Here is a 23,757-nt window from a genome sequence, read left to right on the forward strand (position 1 = left end):
GTGATTCAAAAGCCAGGGCTGCTGATCCCTGAATCTACTCATCAGGAGAGAACACCTACTGAATACCTTTAAGGGAACACATTCAGCCCTGGGTTACACCACAGACTGTCTTCCACGGCTTGAACCTTGCTTACATAGCTTACATAGCTGCAATCACGTATTTTTTCCCCTACTCTTTGACTGAAGAAAAATATTTCTAAAGATCCCACACCATCCCCATCCTACTATACCCCCTCCAAAAAAAAAAAAAAAAAAAAAAAAAAAAAAAAAAAAAAAAAAGGAAATACAAATCATTAACCTAAACCACAGCCATTCAGGAAATATTAATGCTCCTCCAGCAATATTAATGCTACAATCATGGTAATTTTAGTTGCATAATTATTTCACTCGATGTCTGACCACTAGCAATCTGAGGCCTTCTCAGAAGCAGATCAAATGAGATCTCCTCACTGTAAGAAAAGGTATCCCTCATTTGTTTGTTTTAGATATCACTGAACAACCCTGAAACTCAACTGCATCCCTCTAGGGAAAAGTTAAAGGTGATTTTTTTATAATATTACAGACAAACACCATTACAAACAAATGTGTGGGTTTTTCCTAAGAAACGCTAAATAAAGTCATACATTAATTATGTTATCAGGATCGTTCCCTTACTGCAATTCAATAAATGTAACATAGCAAATTTTAACAAATTCAGCAAACTTCAAGGAAGATTCAAAGAATGGCTTTAATTCATTCCTGCAAAAGGAACCAATTAAAAATCCAGCACTAAAAGGAATTTTGAATGTATTGCTCTTGAATGAAACAATGTTTGAAGAAGGAAATGAATTTGTTTATGAGACGTATTGTTGGCTTTGCTGAGTTTTACTACCACAGTTTTCCTCCAAGAGGAAATACATTATTAAACAAGAAAGAAGAAAGCGTCTCTCAATCCCAGTAAAGCAGCCCAGTGTTAATATCAGCAATGACATGGCAAGGCTTCTACCAGAGTTTTATTTGGTATTCTTCATTATAAATTTTCCAGAGCTTTCAAAATCCAATTTACATCCAAATTCCTTCCAAAAGGTTGGGATTTTGATGTGAGCTTATTGCGTATTCTTATCTGATTATTATTTTTTAAACTTGAGTTCTTTAGGGTTTGGACTGGCCAGTATTTTGGGCATTTTACAAAGCCTATAACAACAGGGGCCAAACCCCACCAAAATACAAATAATAATTCATTCAGCACAAAAACCTGACCTTTTCATGTACATTTTTGGAAGCTGCATTATCAGGTAGATCTGCCAAGAAACAGAACCCAGAAAATAGGTCCTACAAACTGTATACCAGAATCAGAAAATTATATTGTATGATAATGAACTAGCACAGTTAAGGAAGCATCAGTAGTGCCTTAGTGGTTCCTGAAAGTAAAAAACTGAATTAGTGTGCCATCAGAGCTGTGCTATTATACCACAGAAACACAGCACAAAGCTTCCAGCTCTTCTCTGTTCCTGGCCTCAGACTCGTTCCCGTAAGAAGATTGTGCCCTGCTGCTGCCTCTGAAGCTCTGACCCATTTTCTCCTTCTCCCTGTAGGGTCTGGAACAAAGTTTTGCTGAGATCAATGCAGAAGAGGGAAGAAAGAATGAGGATAAGAGAAAATAGGGAAAAGTATAGGATAAATAACATGAGATTCATCAGTGGTCAATGTTAATTATTAATTGATTGAGAAAGAGAATACTGAAGTGCTGTCTCTGCATTAAATCCTGCTTATGCCTCCTTACAGACACACAGATCAAGAGCTGCAGGGATGAAGCACATAGGAAAGGGAGATGTTGAAGACAACTACAGCAATTCTGTACAAAAAAAAAGCAGACAACCTAGTCACTGACCTAGATGTTGTAGAATATGGATAGTTTTGTTTTCAGTAGCACCCTCCCTGATGAAGTTATTGACCATACCAACTTCATTTGATTCTATCTTCTTTCTTCTCTTCTAGTCTTGCTAAATCAGCATATGCCGGCATAACTATGGAAACAGTATTCCTTCAATGTGGAATTTGCCTTCCAATTTTGGTCTAGGGTCTCCTAGAGCACAGCCCTGATGAAGAAAAAAATAAGATGTAGGAAGAAGGTTCCCACTCTCAAACAACTCATCCTCCCATCCTCAAACTCTGCCATGATTTCCTCCCTACTTGTTAATTTATTGAAAAGGCTCTTGTGCTAACTGGAGACCAGAGCCCAGCAAATACACTCACCTATTCCTTCTAAATAAACAAGCCAGCACTTAGCTGCCAGCACTCAGAGTCCTAACCAAGCAGGATCTACCCCTATCTTCTTTTTCCTTTTTTCAGCTCTCTGATAAAGACAAAAAAGACAAGCAAACAGGAGAAGCCATGTTTCTCGACTTCCTCTGAAGGTTTTGAGTCTAGCTCTGCTCACTTGCGTGAGGCTGCCTTAGCTCAGAGCCCTCCCTGGAAGCGCTGGGACCCGTGGCTGGAGCTGGGCTCTGGCAAACCTCAGTGCTGCAGGGCCCAGCAGCAGCAAAGCCCCTCAGAAAGAGGCCCTGAGTTCCACAGTCCCTGCTCAGAAAACCCAAAGGCTGCTGAGGAGCTGCACTAGCCGGGAATGGAACGGGCCCGTTGACTTCCTTCTGCACTGTGTATGCAAGCTCAAGGCTGATCCTTGCCCAAAGTAATATTTAACAGCAGCCTGCCATTAATCTAAAAGCTTCTTTGAAGAATTAGGAGTGAGGATGCACAACTTACTGCTCTGTGACAATTTTGGACCTTGATCACAAGGAATGATACACTTGGACAGCAAGAAATTGCAGCATGAAATCTTCAGAAAGCGATAGATATTTTTCTATGTTGAGGATATATCTGAATGTTCCATTTTTCCTTCTGAGTGTAATGCTTCACAAAGAATGTCTCATGGTGATTAATCTTCCAGTATCAGTACCTTTCCAGTACATAAACAAAAACTTAAGGTTTAGTTGGCCAAAGTAAAATCATATTTTTAATTGCATAATTTTATGTTTAGACATTTATATGGTTATATTTGCTGACATGCAAGAAAAGTACTTCGATTAAGAGCAGCTTGAAAACTAAATAATCACAGCAAGGAAGGATGACTACATGTTTACCTGCTGGTTACATCTCAGCTCATTTATTTTAAATGAACTAAGCAACAACTGGTTCTTCTAATCTATGTCTAGCTTCAAAATCAGAATTTTCATTCCCCTTTCTTTTGCATCAAAGATTCCTCCCTGCTGAGGACAGGACAAAATTTTTTTATTAGCTTCAGCAGATCTGCATGGAATTAGTAGGTCACAAAAGTTTCAGTTCCTGGAAGTGGAGGAGACAGAAGATACCTGGTGTGCAAGAGAGTGGCCGGCAGAGGAATGTCACAGGCAGAGCCATGTTCTATTATCAGCTCTATTAATTTGTGTCACAGCAAAATCTTAACAACATTTCCTAAACTTTTCTTGACTTTGCATCCAGAACTGACCTTTAGCATTGCTATTCACAAGTCCCAAGTACACGCTTTAAATCAGCATATTTACTGCACCATTATGGATGATTGGACCTCCCTCATTTTCAAAGCAGGTGTCTTTAATTTCTGTGGGAAAGTACTGAGTTTTGCGGGTCTTTCTGGAGCTCTGGTCTTTCTGGAGCTCTGCAGTGTTCGATCGGAGCGAGGGCTCAGCCCCAGGCCCAGACCTGGCTCCCCGAACGGAGGCTCCGCAGCAGCGGCAGCACCGCGGCCCCCGCGCCTTCCCGGGGCTCAGCACACCCAGCGGGGAAGCACAACCAGCGGGGAAGGATATCCAGCGGGGAAGGATATCCAGCAGGTGGAGCTTCAGGGCAACCCAAAAGGCCGCTGCTGGATTCACCGGGAGCTGCTGTCGCCTGCATGCCCGCAGCCAGCCGGGCAAGGCTTCCTGCCACAAGCGCAGAGTGCTCGGAGCCCAGCACGGGCACGATTCTCCCTCTAAGCAGCCCAGCAAAGCCAGTCTGGACAAACCCGAGCGCATCCGCAGGGCACTTGGTGAGACAGGGGAACACCCCCGGCTCCAGCAGCCCCGCCGGGGCCAAGCCGCCCCTGCCGCCCCGTGTGCCCCTTCCTGGGCTGGAGCACATGGCCAGTTCAATGTGGGCACACCCAAAGCACAAGAGTCATGCGAGTTTGAGTTCATTTGGCTAGAGGTGCTCCTAAAGCAATAATTCAATTTTTTTTTTTAATATATCTCTTCATTCTTTACAAAACAAGGTTAACTCCTAATGAAACGATTTGTGCTTAGTCCAGAAATGAAGAAATGGAATTAGGAGTTCAGTGAGTAACAACAAGGAAATCCCGTCTTCTCCTGCCCTGCAGTATTTCCAGCTACATTAAATACATGCACAAGTTTATTTGAAGTTGCTCTCACCTTGTAAAGCTTTCCTCTGACCTTTAAAAAAACAGTTTTAACTAGAAAAGTATGTTGTTCTTCATTTTACAGCCTCCACCTCCAGTACCTCTGCATTTGCTAATAAAGTTCAGGCACTGGGTGTCTCCAGAAGGAATTTACTGTCTCCTGCATATTACTGGCCAACATTTTGGGCTTGCCTGTTTCTTTTAACACACATGCACATGCACACTGCACTCCTAAAACCTCAGCTGCTCGGTGTGATGTGGTTGTTATGATGCAGCTTTCCCTTCAAATCCTTGAGCAGAGCAGCAGAGGTAGATACAGGTACATGTGAGTGAGTCCTGTGGCTCACCTGTGGTTTGCAGTGATGAATGACTCTAGATGCACAAATAAACACACAGGTGGCTAATTATAATTTTCTGTTTCTCATATAGGAAATGCAACCTCTCCTTCACATCCCCCAATGCACCCCAGGGCTCTGCTGATCTGGAAATTCATAGCCACTGTACTTAGAGAAATCGAGAGTCCATAGTTCCTACCATATTTAGGACATCAAAGTTAACTTGTTTTACTTAGAGTTGCTTTTTTCCAAGTCCACCTTCCTTCAATTCAGCTTCTTGCTTCTAACCTTTCAGCTTATCAGCATTGATTTATTTAATATAAAGTAGTGAGGTTACCTTAGATCAATTATACCTTTTTTTCTGTGCAATTTCCAATGCTTAATACATCTGTTACTGCTCAGCCGCAGGGACAACTTGTCCAGCTGGATCCTAAATTATTTCAATCCTTAATTCAATTGTATTTTTGCCACAGCCCAGCCAATGAGCATAATTCTTTTATGGCTAAGAAGCCTCTTTAGAAATAATCCAATAGCCCATATTAAAATATAGGTCATTGTGAAAACTGCCAAGTGCCTGACTTGTCATAACTTTGAGGACAGGCTCTGAGTCTCCTTTGGCATTGCTGATCCTTTCAATGCTTGGAGGCTTAATTTTAAAACAATCAGCTCAACAAAAACAATTTACTTAGAACTGTCCAAACTACTCAATGTTAGCCGGGAAGCTAAATTGCTACTTGGTGCTGCACTTGGATAAATGCTACAACTAAGGGCAACTCGAGGTTTCCAAGTACTAAATCAGTTCACAACTTGATGCTCCTGTTGCTATAGAACTGCAAAGGTTTTGGACAGCAAAAGCAAGTAAAACCCACTCAAACCTATACGTGAGGTGAAGACACCTGTAGGATGAATGTGTAAACCTTCATAAAACATACAAAAAGTTCTTAAACTTTGTAGGGAAACTGTCTTTTTTCACTCTTCAACTAATACCCCTTATGAGACTTGAATCCTTTCAAAAGTTTATATTTCTAGATATTCACTTCTCCTAAAGAGAAATAAATAACTGGTCTTTTTCAGTGTCTTTGAGGAGACTGTTTTTAATTGGCTGCTGGATTTCTGTCTCAAAAACACAGAATCGCAGTATCAAAATCTTAAAGAAATCAGTTGCCTGAGGACCACTAACAGCCACAATGATCCTTTCTCTCAAGTAACAGCAATGGAAAGCTCATTGCTTCTAGGTAGATAAGGTGAACCAAACTTTTTTCTGTCCTTGTGGATGTCCAGCACCTAGCACAACAGAATTCTGATTTGGATATAGCCACAGTGTAAACCTTGGGCAACTGTAGCGTGAACCTTTGCTTGTATGCCTTCTCTTAGTGAAAAAGCAACTTTATTTAGTATAATTACATTGTTTCTTAGTACTCTTAGAAAACAAAAATTCTCAAAAAATGAGAAAAAGAACTTGGATAAGTGAGGCTTTCATTTCCACATCTCCTTTCCACATATCATTCTCACTGGCCACAGAGAGTTCTGTTTCTGTACCAAAGAAAGAAATTTGATCCCAAATATTAGGCCCAACAGAAGGCACCAACCATTAATAATTTAAATGTGTCACTCTTTGTTTGGGCTTTATTGCTAATCAGTAAAATCAGCTGGTTTGCATTTGCAAAAGAATTCATCCTATTGTGCCTTCAGATAGAGGAGCATGATTCCCTTAAACTGAATGAGGCTACATAAAGATTGTCTATGAGGCTATCAAACATCTGAATGTTCAATGATCAGTACAGGACACAAGAAACTTAAGATCAATAAACTTAAGTAGCCTGTATTAAGGTACTTTTTTTTTAGTTATGCAAGATACCAAGCTCATTCTCAGTCTTTTTTTGCAGCCTGCACAATTGGATATATTTTGTTTTGCTGTACAAGCAGTGATATCAGCAAGAGACTGGCAGCAAAAGAAAGGACAGGTCCTCCCAGCAAGTAAGAACAGATTGCTTCTGGCTTTTTGTCTAGTCTTTTCAACAGGGGGAAAATAATACTCCGCACCTTGCCATCAGCAGTGCAGTGAAAAAATCATCTTGGGATCATATGAAATTCAGCAAATTCTTATATCACTAGATATTTTGAGTCATCTCTCAGTCTAGCTTTGGACATCAAAGCAAGATGTCTTGTTCAGGGTCTGCAGATGACAGAAATGATGAAGTGTCTTACAAAAACCTTGATTTAGACACCTGCAAATAATGCTATGGCCACATGGAGTTCCCAAGTTAAAACACTTTTCATGAATTCTACCCACAGGTGTATAAGCACAGAAAACTCCTACATGCAAAACGAGCTTCCCAAAGGAAGACAGATTAATCTGGTGCCTTTTTCTCATAACTGCCTTTTATAAAAGCAAGAAAAATGGGGGAGATATTAATCTATCACGACTTCACAAAAGTAGCTGTTACAATGACATTTGTAATTGTTAGTCTGAGCAGAAGACATGGAGATAAATAGAATTGTTAAGACAGGAAAGGAACTGACTAAAGAGGATATAATACTATGTTGTGCTATAAGGATAATTACAGGCTTGGAGTGAGATTACCCATCATGAAAGATCTGTTAGTGGGAATGATCTTATTAAATATTTGCATTAATAATATGCACCTAAAAGTTTATGTTTGCTAATGAAATTTGCAGATGATGAAGTTGGCAGGCAACATTTAATCAGTAAAGAATGGGACTCACACAGGGAAAAAAAAAGGAAACCTAGCATAATAGAGATGGGATGGAAGCAAACAGAATAAAATGGTAAACCTTGAAGAATTAGAGAAGTGACAGAGAAGAATGACTTTGCTGTTTATAGCCTGTTTGTGGACAAACATTTAGTACAGATGTGAAAAAAAGCAAGTGAGATCCCCTTCTCATTTAAATCTTAGCTGGTAGTCCTGGGAATTATTACTATTTCACTAAAGGTTGGTAAGACTTCATCTAAAATCTGGGCCATTTTTGCTCAAGAAAGGTCTATTCCAAGCAGAAAAGAGAAAGATTACACAGATATGTAATGTTAACATAGAGGAAGGACTACAGCAGAGCCAGCTGTACTGGTTCTCCTACTGAGACGAGGTCAGTGTGTGCCCTTGCTCCCTTTTGGACCTTTGGGACCCTGGCACCCTTTGGACCCTGCACCCACTTCTCTCTTGCACAAGCCATGATAAGGGAGGAGGATGGAGTGCACCTCCTGCACAGTCAGACTGAAACTGGGAGCACTCCCAGTTCCACCCCACTTACACACAGCTTCACAAACCACTCTCCTACAACCACCTCGGAGACAGAACAAGCCCCACTCTAAAGCAGCAGCAGGAGCTAGTAATCCAAAACAGGGAGCAAGAAAGGATATGCTGAAGCTGAAACTTAACTATTGTGTGAAATGTTTCAAAGGAGATTTAAATGTTTAAAAGACTCCAAGTGCTAGTAAAATGGAAAGAGGCCAAAGGGAGATGGAAAAGTTATGCCTTTAGAAGAAGAGAAGCAGCAGTGGTGTAATTATGAGGGATAAAACTCCGGGACTTCAGTGTCATTCTCTACACACACACATACTCTATACATTGTAAAATTATAAAGATGCCACAGGATAGCTTGCTTGGGTGACACTGATGGGCTCATGAAGGTCATCTGATGCCAGAGACAGCAGATCCCAGGTAAAACAAGCTTTGAAGGTGTGTGTTTGGGACAATCTCAAGCGATTTGACAAAGTTACAAAAGCTGCTACCATGAGAAACAGGGAGAAGCCTTGTCTTCCCCTAGGACTTGGCATTCTTGCATGAGCAGAATACCAAAATACTGTGAAGTGTGTCTGTAATATTTATTTTCAGTCTGAAGACAGTTTGTAACACAACAGGCACTGTCAAAATGCATGGTTGGACCAACCCAAACAAGCCCTTCTCAGTGAAAGAGATTAATTTCTTTAGCTCTAGGGAAGAGATATTATGTCAACAGCTTGCTAACAATAAAACATGGAAGCTTTAAATACTGAGTAAACATTACATTTGGAATGGCATTGTGATTTTAGAGACACTGTGAGCAAACCTGCCCAACCCACTCTTAAAGTCCAAGAAGCTGGGGCTGATGTATCTACTGTGATTAAAAGATGCCCAGTACAGTCTACAGCATGGCATCCTTTACCTGCTAACCTAGAAAGATGGGCACCCCTGCCAATGCCATGTTCCTATCACTGTGAAATCCTTTTAACATTGATTTAGTCAGAAGGCTTTGTTCCCAGCTCCTGCAGCAACTGGCTATTCCCCAAGTTTCTTCCATTACAGAATAACCAAACCTAACTTAATTCAACTTATGCACTTTGTTTGAAAGATGTTTAGTCTCCTAGTGTTGGTGAGCCTCAAAGCCAGAATGATTTTCTGTGGATGTACCAGCACATGAAATTAAATAGTTGGTGTATATATCTGTTGCACCTTTTACTCTTTCCATTGTATCTTGGATTCTAAGAAGAAACTGATGTCCCAAGTCCTCAAGTCTGAAACAACTTTGTCATACAAATCTACTCATTAAAAAATATCCCAAACCACAAGTCTTTAGTTCCCATTGCATTCACTGCTTTGATAGTTAGAACTCTTTTCATTTTCCCACTAAATTCATTGTGATTCCTTTGGTTTAAATAGTAGTGGGGTTTTTTCTAAGTGACATGTACCTCAATTTACTTATAAAACAATTATATCCTCTCTCAGTTACTGTTTTGTTTGGCTCAACTGCCAAGCTTTTGCACCAAGCGTGTCAGACATTTCATGAAGCAAGACTCTCACAGATGCACCAACTGTAAAGTGCAAATTCCAGCATATTTGAACAGTGTTTGATACCATCCTTGTCAGAAGCTGTTCCCAGGTTCATAGGAAGGACTGAGGCAGCTCCTGTCGCTCTGTAGTGTCAGTGGCAGAGGGCTGTGCTGCCAGCACTGGAGAATTCAAACCCTGCTGCCAGCAAGCACAGCGAGCCTTCACACCACCAGTAAATGGAGCTCTGAAAGCACACACAGAATTGTTCACTGGGGTTTTTTTCTTCCTAGACACCAATGTGTGAGTGACAGCCTCAGTTTACTGTTACAGCACACAGTATATTCTCCCATACACTGCACGGAACGACAGACAAGAACTTGAATAATTGATGACTAACCTAGCACTACCTGAATATTTTCTGAAATAAATTACAACCTACTTCCCAGCCAATAGTGGCATATCACTAACACCCTGCCATCTTGTCTGGCCCCATTGAGGCTTCTAAATACAATATTCTCTTCTCCGACTCCAACTCTACCCACTGTCAGGCTACATTAGGCATAACAAGATCCAGACAGATTCAAGATTAAGCAACTTTTTCATAAAATCCAATTGAGGAGTTTCTTACCTTGAGGGTGCAGCAGATATTACATTAACCAGATTGTGCACACTTTCCATGCAAGGACTAAAGGCATATATATATATATATGCAGAGTGACTTAATTCTCTTAGGAAATAAGCGGGGGCTTTCTAGATTCCTCCCACCATAGACATCATGATCAAGCTCAGCTAATTGAGACCTTGTGGGGAAAAGGGTGTTCCTGAGCAAGGCCTTATTTTTCCAGAAGCAATACAGGACTGCCGCTGTCTAGCGTAGGAAGTCTGTGCAGATCATTAAGGCAGTAATAGTCACGTGGAGAGAGGGGAACCAGGTTTAAAAAGCTCCTTACTGGCAAGGCTACATCTTCAGCTCCCAAAGAGGCTGCAGTCCCTGAGTGGTGGAACCAAGAAGGAGCAACCCCCCCTTCAGCCATCTTCCCCCTCCCCATAGGTACCAGGGAATGGGACAGAGACACCCCCAGTGCTATCTGGTGAGTCTGCCGACAAGACACCTTCAGGGCTGTGCAGCTGAGAGCAGAGGCTGCCTTTATGTCTGACACAGAGTGTGTCCTCTGTTTGCTGTGGGAGAATGGGGGTGCAGACACACTCAGGCGAGCTGGGCATATTTGGGGGCAGTGCACGGAGCACGGTGTGCATTTGGTGTGTGTGGTGCATGTGGTGGAGTGACTGATGGGTGGCACGAGGAGGAGGCAGCAGAGCAGCTGTGCACAAGCACAATCCTGCACAGGGAAACAGCAGCTGCTCACAGGGCACCACGGGACAGTCATACAGCAAACTTACAGCACGTATGGCATGGAGCGACCAAAAGAGAAAAAGGTCTTGTGTGGTGTATCGGAAAGAGATGAAGACAGGAAATCACAAAGTAACCAAAAGAGAACCTTTGAGCTGCATGGTCTAAGCACCTAAGTGCTCTGGAACAGTATAGCCACTGCTCAAATACTTCACTCAAATGAGGGATTTAGGATTCAAGTCAGAGCTTGGATGTTAGAACTTGAACCAAGTGTATTTTGTGAAGGTATAAAATCTGTATATTGTCACTAGCTGTCTTGCTAGTATCTTTTTACTCTGTAGCCTCAAGAGAGATGAGGAGGATGGCAGTATGTGAACTTTAACTCTGAGGTGATATTCTTTTTCACATTCCAAGTTTGCAGAGAAACCTGGTGTTTATGAACTCTGACTAGCATCTCTTTATGTATTACAATATGTGTAATACTGGTTTATTACCCCTAGCAGAGTAAATACCTGTAAAGGCTATAACACCTTCGAGAATCCTCTGTGACTCACCCTGCTCTCATGGATGCCAGGCAGAAGAGAACCTATTTAGTACTGGGAAGGGAGAGCTGTTTTCTGCCTTTTGTGGACAAATTTTATTCCCTTAACTGACACAGAACGTAGAGTTGACTATTCACAGCTGTAACAAGAAGAGTCTCTGAAAACCCCTTTCTGCAGCTGTATTTAGCCAACTTCTGGCACCAGTCACTGTTCTGCCAGATAATTCTTAGCCTATTTTACATGTAAAAGACTCGGGTTCCATTTGGAATAGCAGCAAATAGCTAATGTCCCACAAATGCCTCAACCTGACATCTGAATTTTACCAGCCTCACGCTTGCCATGAAAGAAGAAGCTGGGCATCCATCAGCCCTGGCACAGGAGCATTAGCAGTGTCCAGCTCTGCCATGTAGCCTGCATCCCACCGGCTTCTGATGTCAAAAGCCAAAATTTCTGTTTAACTAAAGCCACACTAGTGGACAGGGGAGATCAGCCGAGAAAGAAGGGAAGTGGGCAATCCAAGCAGGCTCTACCTGTTGCCTGCTAACAGCAATTTCAGCTGGCTGGACTAGGGATGCGTGTTTTGCCTGGCGGGAAGCGCTCCGTAGTCTGCGGCAGGACGGAGCCGACCTGAGAAACTCGGCGGGGAACCAGGGGCGGTGCGGGGCTGCCAATCGTGCGGGGCTCCGGGCAGTGCGGGCTCCGAGCCGTGCGGGGCTCCGGGCAGTGCGGGGCTCCGGGCAGTGCGGGCTCCTGGCTGTGCGGGGCGCGGGTCGGAGCTGGCGGGGCCGGGCGGCGGCCCCAGGTGCAGCCGCTCCCCTCGGAAGAAGGCGCGGGCAGCAGCCCCGTTCCCCGGGGGCGCCCCGGCGGGCGCGGGCGCCGCGGTCCCCCCTCTCCCGCCTCATTTGCATGGCTCTTATTACGGCCGTGCCTGGCTCCCGCCGCGCTGACACCGCCGGGCTGAGCGCGGAGTCGCCTCCAGCGGGAAGCGCACTTCCGTTATCTGCGCGCCCGCGCCCCCTCCTCAGCTCGCTCTCTCTGGATGTTTAAGGCGAGGATGAACAAACAGGTCCAGCCCGAGCGCAAAGTGTCGGTGGTGGCTCCCTTGCCGGACCGCGCGGGGCCGCCGCCGCCGCCGAAGAAGGACGTGGAGCTGATCCTGGTGAAGGAGCACAACGGGGTGCAGTACACCAGCAGCAGCCTCCTGCCCGCCGCCCCCGCGCCGCGCTACGGCACCCAGGACAGGGAGACCTGGGGCAAAAAGATCGACTTCCTCCTCTCCGTCATCGGCTTCGCCGTGGACCTGGCCAACGTCTGGCGATTTCCATACCTCTGCTACAAAAATGGAGGGGGTAAGAGAACCGCTTGCGAGGTCTTTTTCCCCGGCCCCACAGCCCCAAGCCGCACCGGGGAGGGCGGCATCCCGCTCGTCCTGGCGGAGTTTGCGGGGAAAGCCGGAGCCGGGGCTCGCCCGCGCTGCCCGATGGCGAAGGGAGGAGCGGCGGCACCGCCGGCTCCCGCTCCTCCCGGGCAGCGGGGACCCTCCGCGGCCCCCGGAGCACCGCTCAGCCCCTCCGCGGGGACGATCGCTCGCACACTCCTAGAAGTTTAACTTAGTTTTTGAGAACAGGCGTATTTGCCTTCTGCCGCCACTCCAGGCTGCTTAACACATTTTTTCGTTCGCAAAAAATAGCACCAAGGCGGGGGGTGGGGAGGGGGGGCGTGGGGGGAGAAGAAAGGCCAAACCAAAAACACTCAAGCAGAAAAACAGCATCTAGAAGAGCTAGCGCCAGACCACTGAAAGGCTTCCTGGGGGCAGTTCTAATGTAGGATCGTGATTTCTGCCCTCGGATCCGCAGTGTGGGGGTTCTCCCCTCCTCCAAAGTAGGTAGGAGACTTGTTACAAACAAAACCTCACCTCCTGCACAGTTTGGCAATGCCAGCAACAAAAAATTACATACAGTAACTAGAGTTGGCTCAGATTGTCTGGCGTGTCTTCAGTAAGACCTTAACTCCACGATCCTCTTTCATCTCCCTGAAGTACGCTGTGCTGTCAGTGATGACTCCAGACTGATGGAGTAACACCATCTGCAAGCCGGGCAGGTGCCTGGGGTGCTTTCAAATCGCACACAGAAAGAACAGACCCTGCCTGGCAGATGGAGAACTGTGTGTGAACGGTGAGCCATACAGACAGAACCGACAGAGAAAGCACCTTCTGAAAGATAGTTATGTATATATATACTGATAGCGTGGTTGCCTGGTGAAAAAGGCTAATAGTTCACACTTGTAACATAAAATAATTGCTTCCTGTGAAAATAGGAATGCGGGATGAATGGGAAAATCCTATCAAATAACATGGAATTATAGCTGTCCTTGGAACTTAATAGGCTACTGGTGCTAATGAAACACTCGGTCGAGCTTGGTACCTCCAAAACTTCTGAGAGGAGTCAGAAAACCTCCACCCAGACAGACTGCAGAAAGTAGTTAGTACTGAGAAATAACCTCCATCCTTATTTCGTTATGTCCAAAAATAGTCCTGGCCGTTCACACCACAGCAGCAGAGTGAATCAGGAACCCAGCAGGCTCCCACCGTGTCAGGTGCAGGTGTGGCAGCAGCATCATTCACAGCACTCAGCACAGATGCACCATTGCCACATCCCCACGTCATCTGGCAATTCCCAGGAAAAGAGATATATTCCCATACCTCACTTTGCACAAGGTGACACCCAGAATGCCTGAACTCTTTTCTATTCTAATTTGGGTCACTTGATTTTCTAACCTGCTTCCTTCATAATTTACTGCCAGCTCAGGCACAGAAGGTAAAAGTCTGCAACTCCTGCATTTTGTTTAGCCACCATGTATTATCTTATGTCAGTTCGGCTAGAAAAACTGGGTCTTCATTAGCATCTTCTGATTCAAATACTTCCAAATACCAGTGAAGAGAAAGCCAACAGCTACAAGAGGCACATTTCAGTGAAAAGTTTGCAGTAATTTTTCCATATCATCAAAGTAAAATCAGACGTTTACAAGCAAAGGTAGAGAGGCCCTTTGCTACCAAAGTCTATAGAATGGCCAAGAACTGTTTACTGATACAGAGCTCAAACACTCTGGTATCTTAAAATTTTCTGTCCCTTGCCTCTTATGTTGAACATACATATCAGTTTTAGTCAGGAGAAACTCTTGTAAGAGTTTCAGGCTCTCAGTACTTTACTGAGTTTCAAGTGAACTCAGTCCCTTCTTTCCTTCAAACTGTGTTTGGGAGCTTGTTTGCTTTATGCATAAACTTTCCTACAAGACTAAAATTCATAAGGCAACAGGCAGAGCTGTGGGCTACCATTGGATTTTGTTGAGATCTTTCCAGTCATAAATCGCTGATATCCTTAAATATCTTCTCTCCCCCTCCTTCCTCCTGCCACTGCTATTGCATGAGAGAACCTTTCTAGCACTGATTTAACTTTTGCTGCCTCAAAAAGATAACACAATGGGTTTCATATAATTACTATGCATCCCCATGCAGAAGTTGGTATGTGGATGTAGACATGGGGAAAACTTAATTTCACTATCTTAGTAGTTTTTCTGGACTGCTGAGCAAATTAAAGGGATGAAATCAGATGTTTTTATACTTGTCTAGCATGTTCAGATTTAAACTGTTAAAAAGATTTACATGATGCTCGTACTAGAATTCCAGGTTGCCTGTTGGTATTTATAAGGAACTGCTAGGTAAAGAAGAAACCAACAGAACAGATTAAACTTGCATTGGATGGTATGCATTAAGTAAAGCAGTGGAAGGTAAAAGGTTTCCTTTCCTCTTCCTCCTGTAGTTTCTCTTTATTCTGAAAGCCTCAGCAATTACTCAGCCTCAGTGACTTAACTGGAGCTGACTTTGGACAGTCAAAGGTGTGGGTTATGAACACGTTATGGACCCATTGATACAAAATACTCGGTGAAACAGAGGGACCTCACAATGCCCTCAGTCCTGGGTCAGTTAGATAGCCCTTGTGCTACCTAACAAAAAGAAATTCTGCTATCCCACCAAAAGCTACAACCACAAAGGTTCTACAAATGTTCTTAGAAGCTGAACAACAAGGACATGGAATTGGTAGAAAATGGCATCTTCTTTTACATTCTATAAAGAAAGTGAGGTGATTGACATATGGACTACGTCCTAAAGCTAACTGTGATTAATTCAAGATGCCTGCAGACACACTAAGGGCCTTTCCATGCTTGTAAATTTAGGTGGCCCTCAAGAAAGCATGGAAACTTACAAGAACTGAGAAGGAAAACACAAACACACACTGTATTTCATTCAAATTCAACATTCAAAGTTGAATTTTACAAGGACGTGGATGTATACACACCCCATTCTTTTTACTAGCCAAGTCCTGGAGTTTCTTTCTTTGATAAACTCCAGGAAAATTTTGAAGAAAAAAACAGACATGGAGACTTTTGGGTTAGATCTGGAAGTTCCACCTACACAAAACTCTGAGTTTACTTTACTAGAGTTTACTTTAGTGAGTTTTACTTACACAAGGCATACACCACCCAGTGGCAGCTACACAGACTTTTTGTTAGGTCACTTCGGAGACAGCACTGGTGGTGGTAACAAAAAGAAACATTTATATTTTAACAAGCTCCCGGTAACAAAAAAGCTAGCGAGTAAGAAGCATCCAGCAGAACTAAAATGCTGAATGAATAGATAGAAACATCTGTGTTTTGGGAGTAGCCTGCTGAGAGACCCCAATGGGACTTCTGCACAAAGATAGATGGCAGAATGTAACCCTTCTGTAAACAACTGTGGAATCATTTTTCTGCTATTAAAAAAAAAGGTCCCCAGTCTGTAGTAAGATCTAAAAATCTAGAGCATTTATTTTTCTATATCAGTTGCCTACTTTCATAGGACTTTCCTGCCTTACAAGGGCAGAGACAGGTCCAGTGGCTGTATTGTAACATGAAACGTGCCACAAAAAGCTTCCAGGACAGTTCAGTATGAACAGACTGGAGGACTTTCTGCCCTCATTGACTTCCTGGAAGCAGGATATGTCCACTGTGTGCTCTAAAGTATTTATCAGGTGATAGGGTAGGCTCTGTACAGATGGGAAAAATCTGCAAGCTCCCACTAAGTAGATATGGCAACACTCCAAAAGGAGGAATTCTCAAACATCACCTTGTCAGTCCAGCTGATAAAAAAGACCACAACTTACATGTATGTGACTGCTGCTCACAGCACAGAGGAAATGCTCTGTTTGTAGCAGATGGAACACTTTTTGTGCAGTGCATTTGTGAGCATTGCAAAGGAACAGGGCTTGTCACTGGAGAAATCATCAGCTAGGGTCATTTCTACTGGTTAATCTTACAAGAGTTATAGCCTCACCTTACATCCTATCCTTACAAGAGCTATATTCCCAGCCTTTCTGGCAAAGCCACTTCATTTTTTTAAAATTATTTTTAAGAAAAAGATTCCCTAGCTGTATAACTCTCTCTGTAAGTGGTCAACATCAATGTACTCCAAAGAATTCTTTCTGGCACAACCAACATTTTAATTGCTCCCCAGCTCTACAAGAGGCTTTGGTGAATTAAAGAAGAAGACTACTATTAAAATTATACTCTCATCAAATTAGAGAAAGATTTATCCTGATATTTGGATTACCTCTGAAATTTTACTGATGCCAAATGAAGTTGAGTAATGCCTACTATGATTAACTGAAGTGCTCACAGTGGGGGAGGATGATGCTCAGTCTTAGTTAACAAGCTATTGTAGTTTTTGTACAAGACACTTTCAGTATTAATGTTCATTTTTGTTTCCTGTTCCTGCACAGTCATAGGCAGAATTAATATTTCCCACTGAAATTTGGGGAAAAGGAATTTACCAGCATAAAGTGCTTCTTTTGTGAGCCAAAGTATTTGCAAGGTCGGTCATGTTCAGACTACTCATTAGGAAGCATGTAATTGTCAGATTAGTCACTGGAGACTTACTGTATCATAAGAATCAGATTAAGTTTTTAATGAATTTAAGAACAGTGGCAGATAAATGTTTTAACATTACTCTAGCTATCATAATGCACACTTTAAATCTCCCCTGCAGCATTATTTTAAAGTGTTTTTAGACCACAGTATTTCCAGAAGAAATTGTTTGCTTCGAGAGTTTGCCAGCAATCAATACACCTCAGAAGTATCTCACAATTTATCCTAATGCTCCCTGTCCTAGTCATAGTTCCACAGCACAGGTATCAAAGACAGCATAAGCCCAGAACGAAGTCAGGAGCCCAGAGCTGTCACACACCGAGAACAGCACAGTGGAGCTGTCACCTCCCATGGAGCTGGGAGCCTGGCCACTGCACCACCACCTTGACTTTCCTCTACACTCTGCCTCGTCAGATTTGCAAACTGTATGCCACCAAATTTAATCACTATTTTGGGGAAGAATATAACCTGGCACTTTACAGTTCAAAGGTGGATGACCTTTGCCTTACAATATCAGAGTTTATATTTCAAAATAGCGTTGATGATGATAATAATAAATCAACTTTGAAGTAATCTCACTGCAAAGCCTACGCCAAGAGTTTGACTCATCAGTCAATCAAAGCTCAGATGCAAATCTAGTGGTTTTGGTTTCCTAAAAAAGGGGTTTTCAATTCCCATTAGCACATCAAACAACTGACCTCAGATAGTTTAAACTGTTATGCTGATCTCTTCACTATGGCCTTGAGCTCTGGGTTCCCAGCCATAGTGTGACATTAGGGACAATGCTCAGTTGTGTGGTGTTGCAGTACCTCTTTTCCCAGATCCAGAGTCAGTGTCCAGCTCACAGATGCTCTCTTCCCTTTCCCACTCCATCCATTGTCTTTCCTTGATCAGACACTAATCACCTGGTGCATGCAGGGCATGGATTCACCCAGGCTGTTCAGCACTGGAGCTCACATGCCAGCTGCTCCTCTGAAATTCCCTCTTCTGCTCCACATGTCTTGTTGGCTCCACAAAATAAATCTTCAGAACAGGAATTTCTGCAGGGTTACAAGCATCATACACCTACATCATTCACTGTATATGCAGTATTAAGAAGAGCTGAGAGGGAAGAACTTTCATCAATCACTTTCATCAATTGTAAACTTCTTGTTTCTGACTCTGAGGTATACTGTGAAATAGTGCATAAGTGGCACACTGTACAGACTCTCAGCTAAATACCTGCCTGTGCAGAGATGTTATTTGTCCATGCACAATTCCAGTAACTCTTAGCTTGACAAATTTACAAAGGTCTAGGGATACACCAGCATAGAAAGGTTCTAGATGAGATCCACAGTATTTAGCTTGAGGTTACACCTTAAGAGGATCATACTGTGGCTGGGCAAATATTGAGAATTGCTCTAAAGGGAGCTCCAATCAATTAGCAAAAGTGATTTTCCAGCTTTACTGGCAGTAAAAGAGCTGGTGCGGACCAGCTGACAAAAGCAAAGATACATCTTTCCAAGTACGGTGGATGCACATTTTGATTACTACTTGTAGTACTTTATTCTAAACTAAGAAGCAGAACAGATTTCAAGAACTAAATTTAGCTCAATTTTTAAAAATTTTAAATCTCTGTTTAAGGTCTTCCCATCCCCTGCCTCCCCACCAAGCCCTCTTCATTCCTGTACACCCTTCTAAATTCTGCCAAGGAATGAAAGTACTGAAATATCCCTAGTAAACCATTCCTGCACAAGTAAATTCTGAAAGTCACATTAGAGAGCCTTCAAAGCTCCCACTAACTCTTCCTGAAACAAATACAGGACTTTCTTACGGTTTGACGTGGGGTCCTGGCTTTGGATGCTCATTCAAGCTGACACAGCAGGCATGTGAGCCTCTGCTTTCTCACTCACATCATCTTAAGCTCTGGGAATAATGGAAAGCAGAAAGGCCAGGTTAGGAGCGCAGCAGCCAAGAACACTTCTTGACTGAAGAAACCAAAATATCTCTAAAGAGACCGAGACATGGTTTACATGGTTTGGGGACAGAATTTCACTTTTAGGCAAAATAGCACAAACCTGTCAGTTCAGTGAATATGTGAATACAGCTGCAGCAGTCTAAAGATGTTTTTTCCAGACAGATACTTTTTCCCTATGCTTAGACCAATATGAAACAGAATATTAATACAACTACTTACACATAAGATCAGGAGGAAAATACAGCTTTAGTGAGAGTTTAGATATGCTGTGAGGGTAATGATGGATTAAAATCAGTCCATAAATTACTGAACCTCTTCCTGTGTATTAAAATGGAAATCAATGGTTTCAAAAATTTTTAGCACGTCTGAGAAGCAACATCAAATAGCCCATGTCTTTTATTTTTGCTATGTCTGATGGTAAGTACATCAGCAACTCCCAGTTGTAAAGCCTTTGTCCCAGTTCAACCAATTGATTAAATATTTAAGAACTGTAGTATGGTTCTCTGATATCAGTCTGCACTCTAAACTCTCTAGCATTTACATGTATTGTAGTTATTACATGTAGTTATTAGACACTTTTGTACCTAACTGCTCTCAACCTTATTACAAAATAGTAAACCATAACCAAATAATTCTACAGTTGGAGATACAGTTATACTAAGGTATTGTAATTTAGAAGTCAAGACACAAATTTAAATGATGTGTCTTTGTAAAACAGTTCTGGGTCTTTCACTACTACCTCACTCTTAGTACTTTCCATTTTCTCTGTACATATAGAATTATGGAATTATTTGGGTTGGAAGGGACCTTAAGGATTGTCCTGGAATCTTGTAACTGACTCTCAAATTTTTGATTCAAAATGTGACAACAAGAAAAAAAATCATTATTATTTTTCTTCCTATTATTATCATCATCATCATTATTAAAGTTGAAATAAATTGTATTGAGGACAAATCCACTGTCCCGATCCATTTTCAATGAAGAGTATGTAAGGAATCCAGGAATATCACACTGGTTATAAACCTTGAGCTTTCCTTCCTCAAGGCTTTTGGAGACAAAGGAATCATGTTAGCAGCCCATTACCCGTGTCTTGACAACCTGTAATTGCCACCTCCAGCTACAACCCCATAATCATCTGCTTTCCCTCTCTCTACCTTCATATTAAGTCTTGAACCTTTGATGGAAAGGTTTCATCCTTATTGCACAGATCTTATATACTGGTGCCAAGTCAGAATAGTTTCAAATTCAAGACTTTATTGACATTTAAATCTTGGTTTCCTACAGATGGATATCTGAATCCTTCAGGAAATCAGCATTAAAAGTGCCTGGATCCCCAGTACTGTTGAATAATTCCTGTTCTCATGGAAATTCTGGGTAACTGTAGTATAATTCAGCATCTCAACTTCTGTATAGAGTCAACATACTTAATTTTAGCCACAGAGCTTTTGAAACCACTAATCCATAAAGAAGGGAAAAGGAGGTGAGAGGCATGGAAAGAAAACAGTTATTTCCTTGCCTTGTGTCATATTCTTCTAGAAAGCTATAGGAAAGAACCTCTAAACTACTTATCACAACTATCCTTTGTTTTATTTTCATTCCTCCTTCTCCTTTCCCCTATTCTCTATTCAAACAAGTTTTGCAATCTTTCCTGAAGCATGACAAAGGTGACAGCACAGAACAGCACTTTGTGAACCAGGGTCTGTCATTCAGAAGCAGAAGCTGTCAGCAGGGAGGTCTGGCTGCATAGGCCACGTCCTCCTCTACACCCATACCCATCTAAAGTACACTACCAACTTTCCAGTGAACTGAGTTCTGTGATAGCATATTACTAAGCAAAATTCAGGCAGGACTGGGCAGGCAGTTGTCTGTTGCCAGTCCGTAAATGTTTTTTTATGACAAGCATTCTGGCTGTTGGTATGTAGTAAGGCAAGGTGCCCTTATTATACAATAAGTCTTTTTATAGATGATGGTAATTTTTCCAGTGCTCCCACTCCTTAAGGCTTCATGAACACAACCACTCACTTCCAAAAGCACAAGTGATTGCAGAAGCTGTGTTCTTAATGTAGGTATTAACTGATTGCTACAGTTTGGCTATTATAATTGTCTAAGAATATCTGCTAGTTGTCCAAAATAGGGTCCAATTCCTCCCAGAGTGGTGGTGTTAGATCACACAAAGTCTTTTTCGGAATGCTTTGTTATAAGCTGCTTCCCTAGAACAAACACAGCATCAGAAGAGCAGCACTGGTTTGATCTCACCCCACTGAAGTACACAGGAATTGTGATTTCAACAGCAGAAGAATATTACTCCTTTGCAGTCTTTATTTCAGAGCTGGAGAAAGTTGTTGCATGATTTCCAAGCACTGGGTGTCCTGTGTTGCTACAGCATTTTTGCTAGTCTGAGAAACAGCTTTTGTGGCATTGGTGTAGGGGAAGGATTGTGGCTGGGCAATTGCATAGCATTCATCTTTACTGAAGACTGCAGAACTGTGGGAATGAGCTGATTTTCTGACCCAACAGCAGCACAGAAGGATGAACCCTCTGCAGTTGCCTCACTGACTGTCCAAATCAGTGTTTCCTTGGGCCCAGGGTATGTACTGAAAAAAGCAGCTGAGTATTGTGCATCTTGGTTTTTGTCAGCTACTTTTAATTTAGCCTGCATCTCCTAAACCATATGGGTATGTGTATACAGCACTCTCCTTCATTTCTACTCTTCTCTTCTTTAATGAAGGACCTCTTGCAATGTCTATCCTGAAGCATGCTAAAGGTTATACCACGTTACTTGCCCTTAAGATCCATATCTCAAGGGAAAGTATGATACTGATTCCAGAAACTAAAAAAGGGGAAGAGGCTGGGCTCTTTCTGGCACAGCACCCTGTGCACAGTAGAATAACGGGAAGGGTTTGTCAGACCACAAGGTGGAGCAGTAGATCCTCACAGGTCTTGGGAGATCCCAACCTGATAATTAATGTCACAACATTTATAGGAAAAAAGAATTTCATAGTGGCTACTTTTAATTACAGAGCTGCCCAGCAATAACAAGGATCATTCCCAAGCAGAACATTCTTTTATTTCCCACTTTATTTTATTTATTAAGATATTTTAGGGGTGGCAGCTTTTAGTGGTACTGAATTCACGTGTAGGACCTCTCTTGTCAGCATAGCCACAATGCAGCAAGGACACAATCCATTGATAACAAGAGGCTGGCCCTGAACACACCTATTTTAAAAGGAGTGCAACAAAATGGAGATACAATCTCTTTCCCCCCCAAGGACTGATACAGGAGGAAACAATTTCTCAAATCCTATATTTAGAAGGTGCTCCAAATACCCTCAAAAGATTTGCCTTTGGAAAACAAACAAACAAAAAACCAACAACAAGCTCCACACAGATTTTCATGGGTACATTCTACAATTTAAAGATTTCTTTTTTCCTCTTCCATGTTAACATAACCCACATTTCAGGAGGTCTCAGCATCATTCCTTCTTGGCAGAGGAATCATTATTTCACAACTCAGTAATTTCACAATTAAGTATATTGGACTTATGATATTCGAAAGTTCAAGGCCAAATGTTACCAAAACATCAAGTTCACAGCTCAGAACTGCTCTCAGAAGTCTGCTTGGTACATGACTGTTCATCAGCATGCAGGCCTGATGTGCAGCAAGACTGATGCTTAAAGAAAGCTCCCAAGCTCACGCCCTCAAACTGAGGGGAGATTAGAGCTGTACACAGGCATCTTAGTTCTACAATTTATCACAGAAGGAATAGTTGGTGCTGTGCAGGGGTTTGTCTCCTTTCAGAAGAGAAATTCAGATGTGTAAATGAGATCATGAGACAGGTGTTGGTGAGATCAAAGACAGTCCAGGACTTTGTTTTGGGGAAGAGTTTGATCATTTGCTTCTTTTCTGCAGCTTGTTTCTCATGTATGTATGGCTCTGCAGCCTTAGTTAAAATCAATAGATTCATAAACCACATGGGAGAAATCCTGACCCAGCTGAAGTCAATGGGTGATTTTTTTCCATTGACGTCACCAGAGCCAGGATCTAAACCCAAATAACAGACGACTCTCTCTTAAGGACTCCTAAGCAGACAGAATTTCCAGACTAAGAATTATGTGAGGGAAAAAACAGAGTAAAGTTATAAAAAACTATTCAGACTAAACTGATATAGAAGACTTCCACTGAGTAGCAACTGATCTTCACTCAGTACAATAGCTCAGTACTTTACCTAAAAAGCAAACTGTCAGGATTACATAGATGATGGTGATTATTACACAAAATAGATTTACTCTATGAGAGATAGACTATGACCTCAGCATTCTCCTATGTTGGGCTCAAGCAATAAAAAGTACTATTTTAAGAAGTGCCTTTTACTCTCACAGTTTCATAGGGAGAAATTATTAGCAAGAATCTCTTTCTACCTTTCAAGGCTGAAAAGAAAAGTTGGGAAATTA

The 23,757-nt window shown here is 42.4% G+C and overlaps 1 protein-coding gene across 1 annotated transcript in view; it reads left to right on the top strand.

The window, feature by feature from the left end:
- The first annotated feature begins 12,421 nt into the window (after window positions 1-12,421).
- Window positions 12,422-23,757, top strand: part of SLC6A2 (solute carrier family 6 member 2) — a 58,514-nt gene continuing 47,178 nt past the window's right edge. The window contains exon 1 of the mRNA XM_063410897.1: window positions 12,422-12,739. Coding sequence (XP_063266967.1) covers window positions 12,430-12,739 — 310 coding nt within the window. The 5' untranslated portion in view covers window positions 12,422-12,429. The remainder of the gene's footprint in view (window positions 12,740-23,757) is intronic.

This window comes from Prinia subflava, chromosome 13, assembly GCF_021018805.1.
Source record: "Prinia subflava isolate CZ2003 ecotype Zambia chromosome 13, Cam_Psub_1.2, whole genome shotgun sequence".
In the NCBI taxonomy this organism is placed as follows: Eukaryota; Metazoa; Chordata; class Aves; order Passeriformes; family Cisticolidae; genus Prinia; species Prinia subflava.